The sequence below is a fragment of the Lemur catta genome, chromosome 18 (genome assembly GCF_020740605.2).
Source record: "Lemur catta isolate mLemCat1 chromosome 18, mLemCat1.pri, whole genome shotgun sequence".
Taxonomy (NCBI): Eukaryota; Metazoa; Chordata; class Mammalia; order Primates; family Lemuridae; genus Lemur; species Lemur catta.
This window is the reverse complement of record NC_059145.1, coordinates 5,082,920-5,101,315: the sequence shown is the minus strand read 5'-3', so window position 1 is coordinate 5,101,315 and position 18,396 is coordinate 5,082,920. Positions and strand designations below refer to the sequence as shown.

The window sequence follows — 18,396 nt, the reverse complement described above, 5'->3', positions numbered from 1 at the left end:
CTTTCCATGTGTTCCTTTGACAATATTAAAACTCCGCAGCGGTTGTGTGCTAGACTTGGACCATCACAACGGAGCTGCTGCGCCAGGGAAGACTCCACAGACCCCCTGCGCGTGGCGGCCTCGAGGGAGGCAAGCCTGGACTCCGGCGTTCCTCGCCCAGCTCACAGACATCATCCGGACCCCCAAAGCTGTCCCCACAAATTTTCAAATATCCGAAACCGCCCGGCAAAGCCATCGTCCTGAACATTGGGGGTCCCTGGTCAGAATTCGCGGGGCCTGTGAACTTGGTTGCGGAAAAGAACCTTTATTTTAACTAACCTCCAGCTGAAATTTGGCTTCCTTCCCGTGACGAACACAGGTAGTAAAGTTCCGTAGGATCAGCAAGACCTGTGCCTCGGTCCCCAATCAAAACCCCAAGTGTTTTCGAAACACATGACCGTTGTTGCAGACACTTACCACCTCACTACTTTCCAAATGGCAGTAGCGTCAGCTCCACCGCCAGCTCTCGTTTCGCGAGTTAGTGAAGAAACACACAAGCTGTGTGTGACAACAGTCACAGGATGGGTTTCATGATCGTCTTGATTTTTCTACTTCCTAGGCCCGCGGAGGGAACCGCGGAGAGGAGCGGCGGCTCCTGGGGCTGACGGTGGGGCAGCCCGGGAGCGCCCGCCCCTCCCCAGCCGGCCACCGACGGCAGACAAGCCGCGGGCGGGGACGCGGGCGGGCGCCAGGGGCGCTGCGGAGCCCCGGCCGAGGCGTCGCCCGCCGGGCACCCAGCGAGGGACGCGTCCCGTGGTCGGACGGCGTTGGCCATCTGGCCGCGGGTCGCACGGCCGAGGACTGGCTCCGAGGGGCAGGGCGCCCCGGGGCAGCGCTTGAGGCTGGAGACCCGGGACCAGCGGATGCCCCGGAGCGCGCGCCCAGCGCCACCGCCGCTGCTGTGCCTGCTGATGGGGCGGGAGCCGGAGCGCGCGGCACGTGAGGGGTGCGGGCGGCCGCGGATCGCGGAGGGCCCAGGTCGGACCCCTAGTTCCGTCCCGGAGCGAGGCTGGGGGTGGAGGTAGGCAAAGGAGAGAACTTCTGAGAGCGAGGCGGCCACCTCCAGGTTCGGGGGCACGGTGAGTTGGAGAGCCAATCCCGGGTATGCGGGGCGCAGAGCCCCGGGCCGAGAAGGGGCCCTGTTCGGCGCCTCCCACTGTGGCTGCCGGATCCCGGTGACTGGGTCTGCGGGTGGGGACAGCTGGAAGCCCGTGGAGCGCGAGGGGGCTGCAGTGACAGCCCCCCCCCCACGCCCAGCCCCAACCTACGCCACAGCTTCCTGGGGGTCCCCGTGGGCCCTCCCGTGGGACGCCTCACGCGCCCGGCCGCCGGGGCGGGGCCTCGAGGAAGGCCCAGGGCGCGCTTCGCGGGAGAGGTAAGGGTGGCCGGCACGTCGCCTTCCACCCGGCCCGGCCAAGCCCCACCCATCGCGGTGGGCCCCCTGGCCCCTGGCGAGTGCCCCGCGGGTGGCCTAAGCGGCCCGGAAGAAAAGACCCCTCATTCTGCGTTCCGGCTGGGCTGGAGGGTGGAGAGAAGCAACGGGGATTCCTGGGACGTGGCCTGGAATTTCCACCTTCCCTGCTGCGACTGTGAGCGCAGAGGTGGCCCAGCGCGCCGGCCGCCCGCGTCCTGCCTCCTCGCCGCACTCGCGGGACGCGGCCAGCGGCGGCCGCAAGGGCGTCGCGCGTCCACTAGCGCCGGCCGGGCAGGTTTCCGCCGTCAGGGCAGGTACGAAGGCTGCTGTCCACTGTGCCCGGTTCCAGGTGCTTTGCAGGAAGCCACTTGGGCTCTCGGAACACGGTCGATTTACAGATGACTAAAAGGAGGCCCAGAGAGGGCGCTGGGGGGCAGCGCCGGGCTGAGTCGGAGTTTTCCCGCCTTTCTTTGTGCGGTGGGACCCTTCTCAGAATGTTTTTAATACGCAAAATGAAACACACAGGATTTCAAAGGAACCCAGTGATGTTGTTATAAAGTTACTTAAGTTTTTTTATTAAAAGAATCTCTGGTTCCACCCGAAAAAATTTTTAAAAAGATAAACTTGTGATAAGTAATACATGTGCTTGTAAGTTAACAAATAATGCATGAAATAGCAGCAAAGCTAGTTAAGTGGAGAGATTTGTAGTGAGGCGGGGGAAGCATTTCCGCGCGTCTGCAAGCACCTGCGGCTTCTGTCTAGCAGGAAAGCACAGGTCCTGCTGACCCTGCTGTGCTTTGCAGCCTCCACGCTTCATGGTAGGAAAGGCTAAATTTCAACTAGAGGTTAGTGAAAGTGAAGATGTTATTTTTTCTCGCCCAAGTTGAGGCTTCTGAACTTGAGTTTTCAGGTTCACACAGCCTGGAGGCGCCTGGGTCCCGGGTTAAGAGCCCCTGCTCTTCTTACAGTGCCATCAGGGGACAGACAGGTGATGCCTGTTCTGCAGGGTAGGGGCGGCTGTGGGTCGGGCCTGCAGTCTCCCCTCCCCCAGTCAGGGCTGGTCCCCCAGGCCAAGGAGCAGAGAGATGAAACCAGGTGTGTGCCAAACTGCCAAACTGCAGGTGTGTGGGAGTCCGGGGAGGCATGGCCAACGGTTCTCATCAGGCCCAGATGCCAGGCCAGGAGGGCCCGGCTTTCCCCCTGGGGAGGTGGGAAGTGAGGAGGAAGTAACAACGTGGTCAGATCTGCAGAGTGGACAGTGGCTTTCTAGGGGCAGGTATCATGAGTGCTGGATCAAGGATGTTCTGAGCCTCATAGCACCCTGTGACAAGGATCAGTTTACTATCCCCATGGTGCGATGGGGACACTAAGGCTCAGAGAGGTTATCTGGCTACCCAAGGTCCCACAGAGTCACATGCTGGTCAGGACTTGGACCCTGGCAGGCCGGTTCTGGAGCCCATGCTGCCTTGGCGTAGAGCCGGTGAGAGGCAAGAAGGCAGAACCCATCAGTGGTCCTCGCATCAAGCCCCAAAGAGACAGATACCTTAGAGGGCAGATGATTACGAAGCTGGCTACAGCAAAACTGGAATTGGGGGCTGGCAGGGGTGAGGGGGTACTCACGGGTGTCCGGCCTGGGTACCTGGCTGAGAGTGCTGCTGGCACTGAGACTGGGGGAGGGGCTGCCGGGCCCTGTGGGCTCACCGAGAGAGATGTCCCCATGGGAAGTGGAGGGCTCATAAGCCCTGTGACCTCTGGCCTTCCTCTGCCCCCTCCTCCCACCTCCTCAGGTGCCTCTCACTCCCCCTCCCCCTCATTGTCCTCCATGCTGCCACCGCAGTCACATAGGTTCCCAGGCCCAGGCCTTGCCCCCAAGCTCCAGCCCTTGTCCTCACCCTTATGTTGATTTGACAGATGGTTCCAACAGCACCCACCTCGCCACACCAGGCACTAGTCTGGGAACTTTACAATATCGATTTAGTTGCCCCTCGCAACAGCCTGTACCCCTCTTCTCAGACAGGGAAACTGAGGCACAGACAGGAAACCCAGCCCTTTCCTCCCAAGACTCATCTCTTGCATTTGCTGTCTACCTTGATCTTAGTTTTTCACTCCAGGCATTCCTCTTGTCAAGAGCACTTGTTCCCAAACTTGAGAATTCTCTCCGAATCACCCAGAGGGCTTGTTGAACTACACAAAGCTGGACCCCACCCTGAGAGTTTCTGATCCAGTAGGGCTGGGATGGTGCCCGAGAATTTGCTTGTCTAACAAGTTCCCGGGTGACGTTGATGCAGCTGGTACAGGGACGACACTTTAGACTCACTATCCCAGAACATTCTTCCCTCCTCACCCACCTGACTGCCTAGGGACTCACAGCTGGTGAGATTTCTGCTTATAAGACACCCACCCCCAACCCCTAGCACCTGGTACCTCCTGTGCTCTGACGCTCGCCAGCCCCTGCTTGCCTTACTGGACTTGCTTGTTTAATTGTACCCCCTCCCTGCCAGGTCACAGGAGCCCTTAGGGACCGTGTCTGTCTCGGCTCATGTCACAGCCCCCCACCTAGCTCAGTGCCTGTCTTAGAGTAGGTGCTCAGTAGATGTTTGTGAGATGAGTAATGCCACAAGGGGAGAGGTCAGGGCTGGACATATAGTGTGGGAGGTCCCAGCGCACGGTTGAGCACACTGGGATTGTCGGGATTCTGGGAGGCAGGGAGGACACGGGCTCGCCCTGGGGCCGCACAGAAGCATCCCCTGGTCAGGCCCCACCCGGGCCAGCTCTATCCATGTCAGTGGTGGATCTTCAAAGCTCCCAGGTCGACCTGGGAGCAGCCAGGTGGAGAAACTTCTGGGAGAGGCAGGAGGCGGCCCAGCAGGGCAGGCAGGATGGCCGAGTGGGCGCAGTCAGACCCCTCCCAGGACTGCAGTGGAGATGCCACAAGCCACCTCTTACGAAGCACAGGAACAGTGCCTGCACAGGGCCCAGACTCAGCCCGGTGGGCTTTGCCCCTGTGCGTGGGGCAGGTGTCCAGTCGCTTCTGTGGCCAGGTCATCTTTGAACGTGCCTGTCATGGGCATTTCATACCATCTCTCCCACTGTTGACAGGGATGGATAGGGTATTTGTGCCTTCAGGTTCGCACTGACCTCTCCCCATTTCTCCCTTGCAGAGAGTCCGTGGGGCTGCCCATTGTGGTCCATGGCCCAGCTTCCTTGGCAAAGGTGGTAATGGCAGAACTGGCCAGCCTGAAGTTAGACAATGAGCCATGGCCTGGAGGTAAGCCCCTGCCCACCTAAAGGGGGTGGCTGGCAGAGGCCAGGAGCCACCAGCTTGCAGGAGGACATGTCTGTAGTCTGGGAATCTGGTGGGCTGTCTTGGGTGAGGGGGTCTGCCAGGTGGGAACACAGAGGCCAGAGTCTCTGGAAGGTGCCAGAGGGCTGGCCCCTCACTCAACTAGCGCCCCCCCCCACCTGTCCCTGCAGAAGAGCACTGGTGTCTGCAGAGCCCCTCCTCCCGGGAGTCCTCCATCTCACGGAACACTCACCGAGCCGTGGTGCAGGCCGATTCATTGCCCCTTAGAGATGCGGAAATCAAGGCCTGGAGCTGAGAAATGACTTCCTCACCGCCACACAGCTAGAGAGTGGCAGTGCCGCTTGGACGGTGGGGCAGGTACGAAGAAGTCTCCTGGGAGGGGCAGGGAGGGGCAGAGGAAGAGGAGGTTGTGCTTAAGTGTGGGTGAAACTGCCCCTTGCTGGGCAGCTGGCTGCATGGCCTAGACCAGGAAGGGGCAGTGGGAGCTGGAGGCACAGACGGGGCTGAGGCAGTGACAGGCACGCGGCCAATGCCTTCGGCAGTGTCCCAGCAGGAGCAGGTGGCCTGCATGCTGCCACGTAGCCCCCACTTCCTTCTGCATTGGTGCACAGGGCCTGGCACTGACCCACCTGGCAGGGGTGGCCCTTCCAAAGCCAGGACAGTGGTCAGAAGACTGCTCCATCACTGTTTTTGCCCCGCTCCGGGCTAGAGCCCATGGCATGAGGATCCCTCCTTGGTCAGGTAGCAAGTGGGAGTCTAGTCCCAGCACAGACCGTCCTCCTGGGCAAAAGATGGCCATGGGCAGCATGTGAACCCCCGAGAGAGGCAGCGCTCCCAGGACCATTACCTGGTTGGTGGAGTGACATCTGTGGGGTTGTCAGGGCGGGAGTGGCAGCAGGCTGTCTCGGGGCACGTGGGAGGCAGCACCTGGAAGTTAGCGGAGTGTGGGGCCACAGTCATGAACTTGTCCTCTGTTAAAGACAACTATTCATGACACCTGTCAAAGACAAGTATGGCAGACTTTATTCGAGAGGGGCTACTCCAGGGGCCGTTGCAGCAGGGAAGGGAGATCAGGCCCAACTCTGAATACAGAAAGGAAAGGCAGGGATTTATAGCCACGGAGCAGGCTGGGAAGTCGGTGGATGGAAAATTACTAAGAGATCGGGTAATTCTTTCTCAAACTGACCTAACAGGATTTTTGCTAAAGTCAGGCCAGAGGGATAAGATATTGAGGGTGGTCAGACCAAGGCGGAGGGGGCAGTTTTTGGTAAACTGACTCAGAATTCTTGCTAAAACTGGACAATGCATAGATGACCGTGAGGCTGAGAGTTGGGGCCCAGTTGAGAAGAGAGTTCAGAGGAGCCCGGCTAGGGTTTGGTCAAGGAGAGAATCTGTTGCCTCAGGACAGGTCCCTGACACCCCGCATGGGAACTGCAGTGGAAGCAGTCCGGGGAGGAGGCCACGGCCGTGAACCAGAGCCCCCACATCCGGGAATACTTGGCCCAAGGCTGTGTCTAGGCCATTCAGACACCATCTGGTCAAGCCTGGGCAGGAGTTGGGGTTCCACCCCTCCTTCCACCTCTCTGTACTGCCCCGACTCACACCAAGACTCACACCACCATTTTATTTCCCCTGTATTATTGCAGCAGCCCCTGAACACCCGGGTGCACTCCTGCCTCGGGCCGTTTGCACCGGTTTTTCCCTCTGCAAACCTGGACCGCTCCCTCCCGGACCTTCACGTAACCGGCTCCTTCAGACCTTACTCCTAGGTCTCCTTTTGGGCCAGGCCTTCCCTGATCACTCTATCTAAAATTTCAAACCCCTTCCCTAACATTTCTTATATCTCCACTTTAGTTTTTTCTCCTCAGCATTTATCGCTGTCCAGCCTGTCATGCCTTCTTCTTGTTTATCTTGCTTGTCTCACAGTCATGGAAGCTTCCTGAGAGCCAGGATCACAGAGTCCCCCCGGCCTAAGAGAAGGCCAGGTGAGCAGTAGGTGCTCAGAAAACACTTGCCAGTGGGGCACTCGTGGGAAGTCACCGCTGGGCCATGTGACCCAGGCTGCCGGGGTGGGCAGGGAGCAGCAAGACAGAGGACAGAGTGGAGGTGGCTTACGCCATGGCCGGGTTGCTGTCTGGGGAGGACAGAGGGTAGGGAGACGCCATGGGGTGGAGGCTACTCCCGTGTCCCCAGCTGCACAGTTCCAGCCCCGAGTGTGAGCCAGGGGCTGCCCCAAGAGGCTGGATGTGCAATCTGGCCCTGCCTTGCACTGTTGGTGCAGCCGTGGCAGGTGACTGCGCTTCTCTGTGGCTCAGTTTCCCCATCTGTCATAGATAGGTATCAACAGTACCTACCTGACAGAGTTGTTATGAGGATGAACTAAGGCAACGTTTTGTAAAGTGCTCAGAGCAAGGCCCAGCAGTGACCTCCTCACAAGGGTTCTCCAGGCAGCCACTGGTGGCTTGGCCTTCTCCTAGGCCCTGGGGATGCTGTGATGAGCAGAATAGCTCGAAGTCCCAGCTCTCAGGAAGCTTTCATGAATGTGGGACAAACAAGATAAGTGCTTGGGAAGTGTTTTGTAGATTTAAAAAATAATACATTGCCAGACTTCCCTGTATTTCCAACTGAAAATAACTGGCCATTAAAGCAGCTAACATTAATAACTAGCACCATTAAATAGTAAGCAGGTCACGCACCTGCCCTAACGGGACGACCAGGTAGGTATGGCTCCCTTTCTCACCAGACCTGACCTGGGGACCACTTGCTCTTTCCCCCCTTCCCCACAGCTGGGGAACAGCACGTTAGCACCTTCGCCTCGGTGGTGGGAGAACCAGGGCTCCCTGTTCCCCCTCGGCATACGTTTGGCCCCTCACAGTAGCAGCCAGAGACTCTGGACTCGCCAGCCCTCAGAGGATGGCCTTCCTCCCAGGCCATGCGCCCCTCGCCCTGCCTCAGTGCTCGCAGGTGTGAACTGGCCATCAGACTCACAGGACACAACAGGCACACAGTGTGTGTTCATGACCTACTGCTGCTGTGACGAATGACCACAACCAGGTGGCTTAAAACAACACATATTTATTCTCCTAACAGTTCTGGGCATCAGAAGTCCAAAATGGGTTTTACTGAGCCAAGACCGAGGTGTGGGCAGGGCTGTCAGGGAGGGTCCCGCCTCTGCCGGTCCCAGCTCCTGCAGCTGCGGCACTCCTGGGCTCCGGCCCCTCCCCGTGTCCAGGGTCTGCCTTGTCATTGCCCTGTCCTTGACCGTCCTGGAACCTCCCTCTGCTGCCCTCTTTTTTTGTTGGATTTTTTTTGCTTTTATTATTTTTAACTGACACATAATAATTGTATATATTTATGGAGTACAATGTGATTTCAATTCATGTGTACGACATATAATGATCAAATCAGGGTAATTAGCATGCCTATCACCTCAAACATTTATCTCTTCTTTGTGTTGGGAACATTCAAAATCCACTCTTCTGGCTATTTGGAAATATACAATGAATTATTGTTAACTATAGTCGCCCTGCACTGCTATAGAACACTAGAACCTATTTCTTCTGACTAGCTGTACTTCTGTATCTGTTAACCACCCTCTGATTATCCTCCCTCCCCCCCACCCTCCCCGGACCCTCCCCAGCCTCTGGTAACCACTATTCTACTCTCTGTTCTGTGGAATCAACCATTTTACCTCCCATGTATGATTGAGAACACGTGACATCTGTTTTTCGATGCGTAGCTTATTTCACTTGACATAATGACCTCCAGTTCCATCCATATTGCTGCAGATGACAGGATTTCATTCTTTTTATGGATGAATAATATTCCTTTGTGTGTATATACCACATTTTTCTTTATCCATACATACTGAGGTTGAGTCTATATCTTGGCTATTGTAAATAATGCTGCAATAAACATGGGAGTGCAGATATTTCTTTGATATACCTATTTCCTTTCTTTTGGATACATACCCAGTAGTGGGATTGCTGGATCAAATGGTAGTTCTGGTTTTTAGTTTTTTAAGGAAACTTCATACTGTTTTCCTTAATGACTCTACTAATTTACATTCCCCCCAACAGTGTGTAAGAGTTCCACTTTCTTCACATCCTTACCAGCATTTGTTATTTTTTGTCTTTTTGATAATGGCCATTCTAACAGGTATGTGTCTCTTTTGAGAGACGTCTCTTTAGATCATTTGCCCATTTCTTAATTTTTTTTTTTTTTTTTTTTTGCTGTTGAGGTCCTTGTATACTCTGGATGTTAAACCCTCGTCAAGTGAATAGTTTGCAAATATTTTCTCCCATTATGCTGGTCATGTCTTCACTTTGTTGATCATCTCCTTTGCTGTGTAGAAGCTTTTTAGTTTTATATAATCCCACTTCTCTATTTTTACTTTTGTTACCTATGCTTTTGAGATCTTCTCTGTAAAAATCTTTGCCCAAACCAATGTCCCGAATTTTCCTGTATGTTTTCTTCTAATAATTTCATAGCTTCAGGTCTTACATTTAAATCTTTGATCCATTTTGAGTTGATTTTTGTATATGGTGAGAGATAGGGATCTAGTTCCATCTTCTGCTTATGGATGTACAGTTTTCTCAGCACCGTTTATTGAAGAGACTGTCCTTTCCCCTATTGAGTGTTCTTGGTGCCTTTGTCAAAAATGAGTTGGCTGTAGATATTTGGATTAATGTATGGGTTCTCTATTTTTCCCCCTTGGCCTATGTATCTGTTTTCATGCCAGGATGAATGTATGTATGTACATTGTGTGTATGTATGGCTTTGTCGTATATTTTGAAGTCAGGTAGTGTGATTCCTCCAGCTTTGCTCTTTTTATTCAGGATTGCTTTGGCTATTCAGGGTCTCCTCCCTCTTATGAAGTCACATTTAGGGCCCACCTAGACAGTCCAGGATTGGCTGGGCACGGTGGCTCATGCCTGTAATCCTAGCATTCTGGGAGGCTGAGGTGGGCAAATCATTTGAGCTCAGGAATTCGAGACCAGCCTGAGCAAGAGCGAGACCCCATCTCTACTAAAAATAGAAAGAAATTATCTGGCTAACTAAAAATATATATAGAAAAAATTAGCTGGGCATGGTGGCACATGCCTGTAGTCCCAGCTACTTGGGAGGCTGAGGCAGTAGGATCACTTAAGCCCAAGAGTTTGAGGTTGCTGTGAGCTAGGCTGACGCCACGGCACTCACTCTAGCCCGGGCAACAAAGCGAGATTCTGTCTCAAAAAAAAAAAAAAAAAGACAGTCCACGATAATCTTTCCCTCTCAAGATCCTTAATTTAATCACACCTGCAAAATCCCTGTTACCACGTAAGGTAACATTCACAGGCCCCGGGGATATCTTGAGGAAGCCATTATTCAGCCTATCACAGCCTCCTTCCTTAGCTTGGAGGGGAGAAAGGACAGAAAACACAGCAAGCACAGATGCCCCACTGCCAGGAGGCCCAGCAGCGGTGCAGGGACACAAGCTGCTTTTCCCTCCGTCCCGCCTAGGGCAGGCGGTGCTGCCGTGGGTGAGAGCAGGAGCAGGAGAGCTAATGTGCAGCATGGGAAGCACAGTTAATAGTCCTGTGCTGTCTCTGAGAAAAGTGTGCTGAATCTTTCAACATATAGCATTGTGCTAATAGCGTGCTTTGGGACAGGCTGCTGAATAGATTTCATCTCCGGCACCAAGGTTGAATCGTTTGAATCGATGATCTGGGGCTTTTTCAGGTATGCAGAGCCCTGCGACAGCATCTGAACTTAAAGAGAAGAGAAACCGACTCGCAGTGTCTGCTGTGGGAGCAGGAGGGATGGGTCACGGAGACGATGCCACCAACTTGTCAACGATGCTTCAAGCTAAGAAGGATGCTGACCTTTTTACCAGGCATTTCTGGGGCACATAAAATTCCACATAAAGGAAGCTTGCAAAACAACCAGCTTTGTTTTAATCACACCCTTTTAAACTGTGAGCTGGAAACCAGATGCTTACACTTAACTGGAGGTGAGTGTAAAGCGTGGGGAAGCCCCAGAGCGGGGCTGAGAAACTTTGTAGGAGTGAAGGCCATGAGCCTGTGTGCATGGTCTTTGGCCTCAGCGTTTGATTGACGTACTGGTTGATTATTTATTTAAACTATTTAATTGTGATTAAATACACCTAACATAAAATTTACCACTTTAACCATGTTTAGGTGTATAGTTCAATGGCATTAAGCACACTCACCACCATCCATCACCACCATCCATCTCCAGAATTTTTCATCTTCCCAAACTGAAGCTCTGTCTGGTTAAACACTAACTCCCCACTCCCTCTTCCCCACTCCTGCCCCTTTTTTTTTTAACTGAAATTCCCAGTTCTTGATCTTACTGGTAGCGAATACTCAACGGATAGGTTTCCGCCCCCAAGCCCAGCCGGTCCCACGGACCCCTCCCGTGCAGCCCCCGCTAGTGCATGGGAGCCCGAGGCCACGCCTGTGTCTGCAGGGACCCACTGTCTCCACTCCCACTACCTGGCGCTGTCGGAACCAGGCTCGGGCCTGCGCCAGTTTCTGGCTGTGGGCCATGTGGATGACCAGCCCCTCATCCAGTATGAGGGTCGCTTGGGCAGGCCAGAGCCTCAGACCGCGTGGATGGCGCCAGTGGACGCCCAATACTGGGAGACGGAGACCCAGAAGCGGAGGGCCAGGGAGACGGTGCAGCAGGTGGGGATGTGGACGGTGATGGGCTACCGCAACCGGAGCCCGCCCCCCCAGGTCACACCCTGCGCGCAGACCCTCCAGGCTGGGGTCCTCGCCTGGCAGAGGTATGGGGCACGCTCCATGTGCACGGCCCCTCCCAGGCCCTCAAGCCACGGCCCCAGCGGGGGCCCCTCGGGGCCTCCAAAAACAGCTGTGGCCCCAGTGACCAGCCAAGGGCCAGTGCGACCAACTCCTATAGGAGGGGGTGGGGCGGAGAGGTGCGGCTGATGCCTTTTACTTGGCTACCCGGGGTTCCAGACCACAGCAGACTGAAGGAGGCTTTCCCGGCCTCTCTCTCCACCGCCCCTAACGCTTCTGTCATGCCCACCCCTCAAACGCCACTCTGCCCGGGAGCCCAGTGTCAGCGAGAGAAAGGGGAGCATTCCTGTCCGCCGGTGCTTCCTGGTCCCTGCGGCGGTGGGAGAGTTCATGCCCCTGCGGGGCTGTTGCTGATATCAAAGGAAGTGAAGCTGGCGCACAGAGGCCTGGGGAGGAGGGAGGGGAGGTCTGAGCCAGCCTCTGAGCCAGCTCACCAGGCTTCACATTCTAACATCTCTGAAACTGGAGCGTGTCTCAGTCCACGCATCTTCCACCCATACATGGCTGGGTTTTCTCCTTCTGAGTGGCATAGAAAATAATCAGTGTGTCTTAGAATCATGAACTCAGGTATTCTCTGAGCGTGCAGAGGGGCCCAGCAGGTCTCCCATCCCTGGCTGCTCATGGGAATTACCTGGGGAGCATTTTTCAGATGCTGGTGGCCTGCCCCCACCTTTGGAGGCCCGGTGCGTGGTGGACGCCCCCCAGCTCTTAGGGACCCCGCCCGCGGCCCGCTCACAGGGCCCTCCCGCTGTGAGATCCGGGAGGACGGCAGCTGCAGCAGTTTCTGGCAGTTTGGCTTTGACGGCGGCGACCACCTGTCTGTCGCTGGACCTGGAGACACTGAGCTGGTGTCAGCCGCGACGGCGGCCATGCGGAGGGAGTGCTGCCGTGTGGAGTGCGACAGGGCCTACCCGGAGGCCTCCGCCTCGCCTCCCTGCACAGGTACCTGGAGCTGGGCGGCCAGAGCCTCGCCTGCACAGGTAGGGCCCAGCCCCCAGCGACACTGCCACCCCCAGAGCCATCCCACTGGACAGAGGCCTGGGAGACACGATAGGCTGTGGCCCCCAAGACTCTGGTTAGGTCAGCACCATTTCGTTTCCTCTAGAGGGGGCCGTGCACCAGGGCAGGTGGAGTAAGGAGCGTCCTTCCCCACTGTGGTTGAGTGAGGAATTGCAGGCTCAGGGCCTCATTGTCCTTGTCTGCAGAGCAAGTGGGTTAAACTAGGTGGCTCAGGAAGTCCCTGTGGGTTTTAATGCCCTGCAGTTCTGCTCCTCGGGAAATAGACCCAGGCCTGAGAGCATGACATCCCTCACCAGGCCAGGCCCCCCAGACACTCAAGGCTTCTGGGAAGCTGAGGCCTTTCACGTCCCTGCCCCCCCCCCACACCCCTTGTTCTAAACATGCCCCCCAGACTGCAGGTTCATCCTGAACTCCTGCAGACCCTGAGCGGCAGGGCTGGAGACATGGGAGGCATCTCAGCTCCAAGGCACAAGCGCTGGGGTGTCGCCAGGGAAGATGGGTACTTGGGCGTGCTGAGGGTGGGTACCTTGCTGGCAGCTGTGGTCAGGGAGGGGTGTATGTGAATGGGCTGAGGCAGTGGGGAAGACATTCCTTGCAGCAAGGATAGGACAAATGGCATCAGGAGGAGAAGATGTGATTGTAAGAGCAGAATGTAGTGGTTCAGAGCTCAGGCACCGGAGCCCGACGCTCCAGAGCCAGATCACAGCTCTGGGACTTGCTGGCTGTGTGACCTTGGGTAAGTTACTTGCCCTCTCTGTGCTTCAGTTTCCTCCTCAATATAACAGGGATGCTGATAAAAGCACCTGCCTCTCTGAACTCCCTGAAGCAACATACAAGTGTGTGTTACATAAGTAGGTGGTGAACTCACTCGGCACCGGGAGTCCTTCTACACCCTTTACCTGGACTATCTCATGGAATCCTCAGAACAGCCCTGACAGGAAGCAACATTTAACCCCTTCAAGCTTTGAGAGACAGGTTACAGGGCCTCCCTCAGGTCACACAGCTGACTCCAAACCACACTCGTAACCAGCCTGGTCCTGAGGAAAGTGTTGTCATTCTTGCCTTCATTTAACAGCCACTTCTTAGGCACCTACTGTGTGCAGGAGGTCACAAGACAGTTATGTAGTCTCTGAAAAAAACGTAGATCTCAGGGAAGAAGGGGGTGGGTGTGTCCATAGAGGACCCAACAGCCCTACTCGCCCCTGTGGGAATTCTTAGGAAAATGCCCCTTTGGGATGGCTGGAGCCCCTGACATGTGTGCGTGCCTCTCCTGGAGACCCTCGTCTGCATCTCCTCCATGTCTTCCTCCCGTGGAAGCTGCCGGAGGGGCTGGGCACAGCATGGGGATGGGCAGCGTGGCCACTTGCCAGCCTTCCTCCCTCTGCCTCTCTCCGCAGATCCTCCCTCAGTGCACGTGACAAGGCACGCGGCCCATGGCGGAGAACTCATACTGACATGCCGGGCCCTGGGCTCCTACATGCCGGACATCTCGCTGGTGGCTGGGTGGGAAGGAGCTGACCCTAGAGACTACATAACTCTCTTGTGACCTCCCGCACACAGCAGGTGCCTAAAAAGCTTCCACCCTGAGGGAGGGGAAAGCCTTGGGTTTTATAGAGGGTCTCTCTGGGGGGAGTGAGCAACTGGGCTAGAACAGCTGCTGTAGTAAATTATGTTCAAATAACCAATTTCTGGGACCCCTGCATCGGTCTCATCCTGCAGAGATGGGGGAGGCGGGTAACTTCATCCTTATGGGGGGGGAGGGGGAGGTAGGAATGCCGGCATTGCGGGCAACTGTGGCCAGAGTCAGACTTACAACCTCCAGACTCTCCAGACTCCTGCGCCTACTGTTTCACAAGCCAAAGTTTTCCATTAACTGAATTCCATCCTATGCATACTTCTCGGGTTTCCACCCTGAACAAACCTAACCACCACCACTTTGGAAAATAGTTGGACAGTTCAAAAACAACTATAATAAGAGCCAGCTCTTCCACTCCCAAATATGACCCTAGAGGAATGAAATCATTGGTCCATCCAAAACCTTGTACATGAATATTCATAGAAGCTTGTCGATGGAAAAGAAGCCAAACTCCGTAAAATAATTTTAAAGAGATTTATTTTGAGCCAAATTTGAGGACCATGACCCGGAGCCATGCCCAAGAAGCCTTGAGCAAGTGGACTGGCTGTGGTTTGGTTACAGTTTGGTTTTATACATTTCAGGGAGACGGGTTACCGGTAAAGTCAATACGTGGAAGGCATACAGTGGCTTGGCCCGAAAGGTTGGGCCATCTCAAAGCAGGGGCTTACAGGTTATAGGTGGGTTTAAAGATTCTTTGACTTGTAATTGGTTAAAGACATGAAGCTTTGTCTAAAGGCTTGGAATATTTTAACATAGGAGCTGTTTATCAGAGATGAACCACCTGACATGTATTTGTTGTGTAAATTGAGGGCTTGTAGGTTTGTCTTGCATACGCTTAGGCCTGTTATTGAGTTACAAAGGATGTCCCCAAGAAGGGAGGGGGGCATGATGAGGCATGTCTGACTTTCCTCCTCCTGGCAGGCAATTTAGTTTTAGGATATGCCCTTGGCCAAGAGGGGGTCCATTCAGTCAGCTGGTTGGGGGAGCCTTAAGATTTTATTTTAGTTCACAAGCTGTATTTGTAATAGTCCCAAACTAGAAGCAACCCAAATGATCATCAACAGATGTATGGATAAACAAATTCTGTTAGATCCAAACAAGAAAATATTGCTCATCAATAAAAAGGAATGAATTCTTGATAAATGTAACATGGATAAATCTCAAAATAACTATACTAAGTGAAAGAACCTCCCCCCTCCATGCCCTAAGGCCGCAGTGCCTCATGCCTGTAATCCTAGCACTCTGGGAGGCTGAGGCAGGAGGATCGCTCGAGGCCAGTAGTTCCAGACCAGCCTGAGCAAGAGCGAGACCCATCTCTACAAAAAAAAGAAAGAAAAAGAAAAATTAGGCGTTGTGGTAAGCACCTGTATGTAACCCCAGCTACTCTGGAGGCTGAGGCAGGAGGATCACTTGAGCCTAGGAGTTTGAGGTTGCAGTGAGCTATGATGATTTTAAAAGAAAGTAAAAAAAGAGAAAACCCCCCACAAAAGAGTACTTACTATATGATTTCATTTATATAAAAATTCCAGGAAATGCAAATTAGTCTATAGTGACAGAAAGCAGATCATTGGTGTCTTGGGAGGGAGTGCCGGACGGTATGGAGGGGCAGGCGGGAGTTAGAAAGGGTCAAGAAGAAACTTTTGGGAATTATCAATATATTCATTATCTGGACTGTTGTGTGTACATTTGGCAAAACGTATCAAAACATACACTTTTAAAATACATATATTTTTAATAATTCCTTTTCTTTTTAAATAACCCTTTTAGAATTTAAAAACCATTCTTAGCTCTTAGGCCTTTCAGATGGAAGCTGAGTGCAAGATTTGGCCCTTGGCTGTAGTCTGCCAACCCCTGTGTGACCCAGCCCATGCCAGACCACCTCTCTGGTACCTCTGACAAATGGCCCCCAGGGTCTGTGTGGCAAGGGCTTGCCTCCTCATAGACTGGATCTCATCATCTGCAGGTGAACTCTTGTGTGGGCTTCTGCAGCATAAAATGGCTCAGATGAGTTTCCACAGATAAATTCTCTGGAATCAGAGTCCTGAGAAAAACACACCGGCAGCCAACCTCTGCTGAACCCCAGCCCGAAATGCGCCCCATTGCTACAGTTCTCCCAGCACCTCTGGGACAGTGCGTGTGCGCCAGGGACCCCTTGTACCTCAGCACAGGTCCCAGCCGCAGGGCTCAGAAGACTAGCAGTCCTCCTGCTAATAGGACAGCTGCCTGGGGGCGGGGGGCGGGAATGGCGGGGTTGTGGGAGGGCTGAAGACCCAGCCTCCCTTCCACTCTGGAAAAAAGGTCAGCAGAGCTTCACAACGTGAAGGAATATGAGGGAATCCAGTTGCCACTTGGATTTGAGAGGCATGGGGTGGTAGTTCAGGGGTGCAGACCCAAGCAAATGACAGAGGCAAAAATCTCCATCAATGGAGATTTATTAAGCCAAAGCTGAGGATGCGCCTGGGGAAACACAAACTGCAGACAAGCTGTGGCTGTTTTTTCAGAAGGGGAAGTTGGAACCTTCAGCATTTAAAGGCACATAGAGAGAAAACAAAAGGCAGGCATGGGAAGCTGATGAGGCAAAATTTCTAAATTCTTGTGAGGTGCAGGAAATTTACCTTTTACCTAAAATAAGGGGAATGTTAGAAGGGAAGAAGGGAGTGAAGGAAGCATTAATTATGTAGATGTCCCTGAGTAGGTGGAAGAATATCTGATTCTGTCTTGTCTCCAGTTCTGTTACCTGTAAAGATAACTTGTAATTCATTATTAGTGTGGAATCCAACAGGCTTTAGTTTTAGGTGCTAGACATAGTTACAATTTGCGTGTCCTCGTTTATGGGAGGCCAGCTAGGAATTTCCTCAGTGGATGATCTGTGGGGCAGCTCTTCACAGGTGCCTGAGGCCTTTACCTTCCCTTTTGCATAAGGAGTTGGGTGGCCCTGAGAGGTTGATTTCCTTTCTACAGGGGAGAAAGGAAGATGAAAAAAAAAGATATTAAACTTCACAGATCTGCATTCACCTAGGTATTCTTGAGAATGGTGTCCACTACATGCTCCTTTTAGGTCTTGTTCCCTCCATCCTCCTCTCACCAGCCTCTCTCACCCACGCCCCGGCTCTTCCCTGTAGCTATTCTTCCCTCCTGGGCTCAGCGCTAGATGCTTCTGAGCATCCCCCTCTTCCCTGGGTCTGCTCTCCAGCCCCTTCTCCCAGCACGGTCTCCCACCCACCCTCTACCACATGCAGGGCAGAACCTACATCCAGGAATGGAGAAACATTCCGGCCTTGATGCTCAGTTCCAGTTCTGCTTGTTGCTCAGATTTTACCTCTTGCTCGGGCCCTGTCCTGACTTCTAGGAGGCTCCCAGACCGTCTACTGGAAACTATCAAACACCATCCACAGGTGTCCCACCTGAGGCCAGCAAGGCCTGGGTTTCAGTTCCCTCCCTCTCCAGACATAAGGATCTTGGGACCACCAAAACAATATGTGGTGGGCTATTTTGTGCTACAGGTTCCAGTCATCTGACTCTATTCTCAGTGGGAGAGAATAGGAGATGGGAGAGTTTCTCCTAAGGCTCATCTATTACAGGAAAGGAAGATGGTGCTACAATCACTTTACAGATATCTATTAATCCAACTTCACCACAGTGCATGGAATATGTGCTATGACCATCTTGGGAACTAAGATAAAATCTTAAGCCCCTCAGCCACCTGAATGGACCCCCTCTTGGCCACGGGGACCTCCCCACAAAAAAGCCAAACCCTTAAATCTGAGTTGCTGGCCATGAGAAGAAGGGAGGTCAGACATGCTTAGTTATGCCCCATCCCTTTTGGAGTTATTTGTTGTAAAGATAAAATACAAAATCATTAACAAGCCTAAGGCCATCTGAGACAAAGGATAACCACACCTGCGGGTCAATTTACTTAACAGATCTCTTGAGTCTTGGTATATGTCCAATACATGTTCGGTGGCTTCTCTCTAGTTAACAGACTTCCTTATCTTAACTTCAAACATTCCTAGCCTTTAGACAAAGCTTCATTTCTTTAACCAATTGCAAATCAAAGTATCTTTAAACCCACCTATAACCTGTAATCCCCTGCTTTGAGATGCCCTGCGTTTTCAGGTCAGACCAATGTACGCCTCCTATGTATTGATTTAGGACTTTA

General features: G+C 53.4%; 1 protein-coding gene across 1 annotated transcript; it reads left to right on the top strand.

Moving 5' to 3' along the window:
• The first annotated feature begins 432 nt into the window (after positions 1–432).
• Positions 433–10,912, top strand: LOC123623619. The gene is made up of 5 exons (XM_045530949.1): positions 433–516; positions 681–1,060; positions 4,615–4,721; positions 4,928–5,114; positions 10,479–10,912. The coding sequence occupies exons 1-4, from the start codon at positions 433–435 to the stop codon at positions 5,050–5,052; spliced, it is 696 nt and encodes a 231-aa protein (XP_045386905.1). The 3' UTR covers positions 5,053–5,114; positions 10,479–10,912.
• Positions 10,913–18,396: the final 7,484 nt, after the last annotated feature.

Excerpts from the sequence above, each read along its gene's own strand:
- LOC123623619 (XM_045530949.1), top strand. The coding sequence starts at position 433 with ATGACCGTTGTTGCAGACACTTACCACCTCACTACTTTCCAAATGGCA. Across the intron at positions 517-680 it reads CGCCAGCTCTCGTTTCGCGA|CCGGCCACCGACGGCAGACA; the intron begins GTTAGTGAAGAA and ends GCCCCTCCCCAG. Across the intron at positions 4,722-4,927 it reads CAATGAGCCATGGCCTGGAG|AAGAGCACTGGTGTCTGCAG; the intron begins GTAAGCCCCTGC and ends CTGTCCCTGCAG.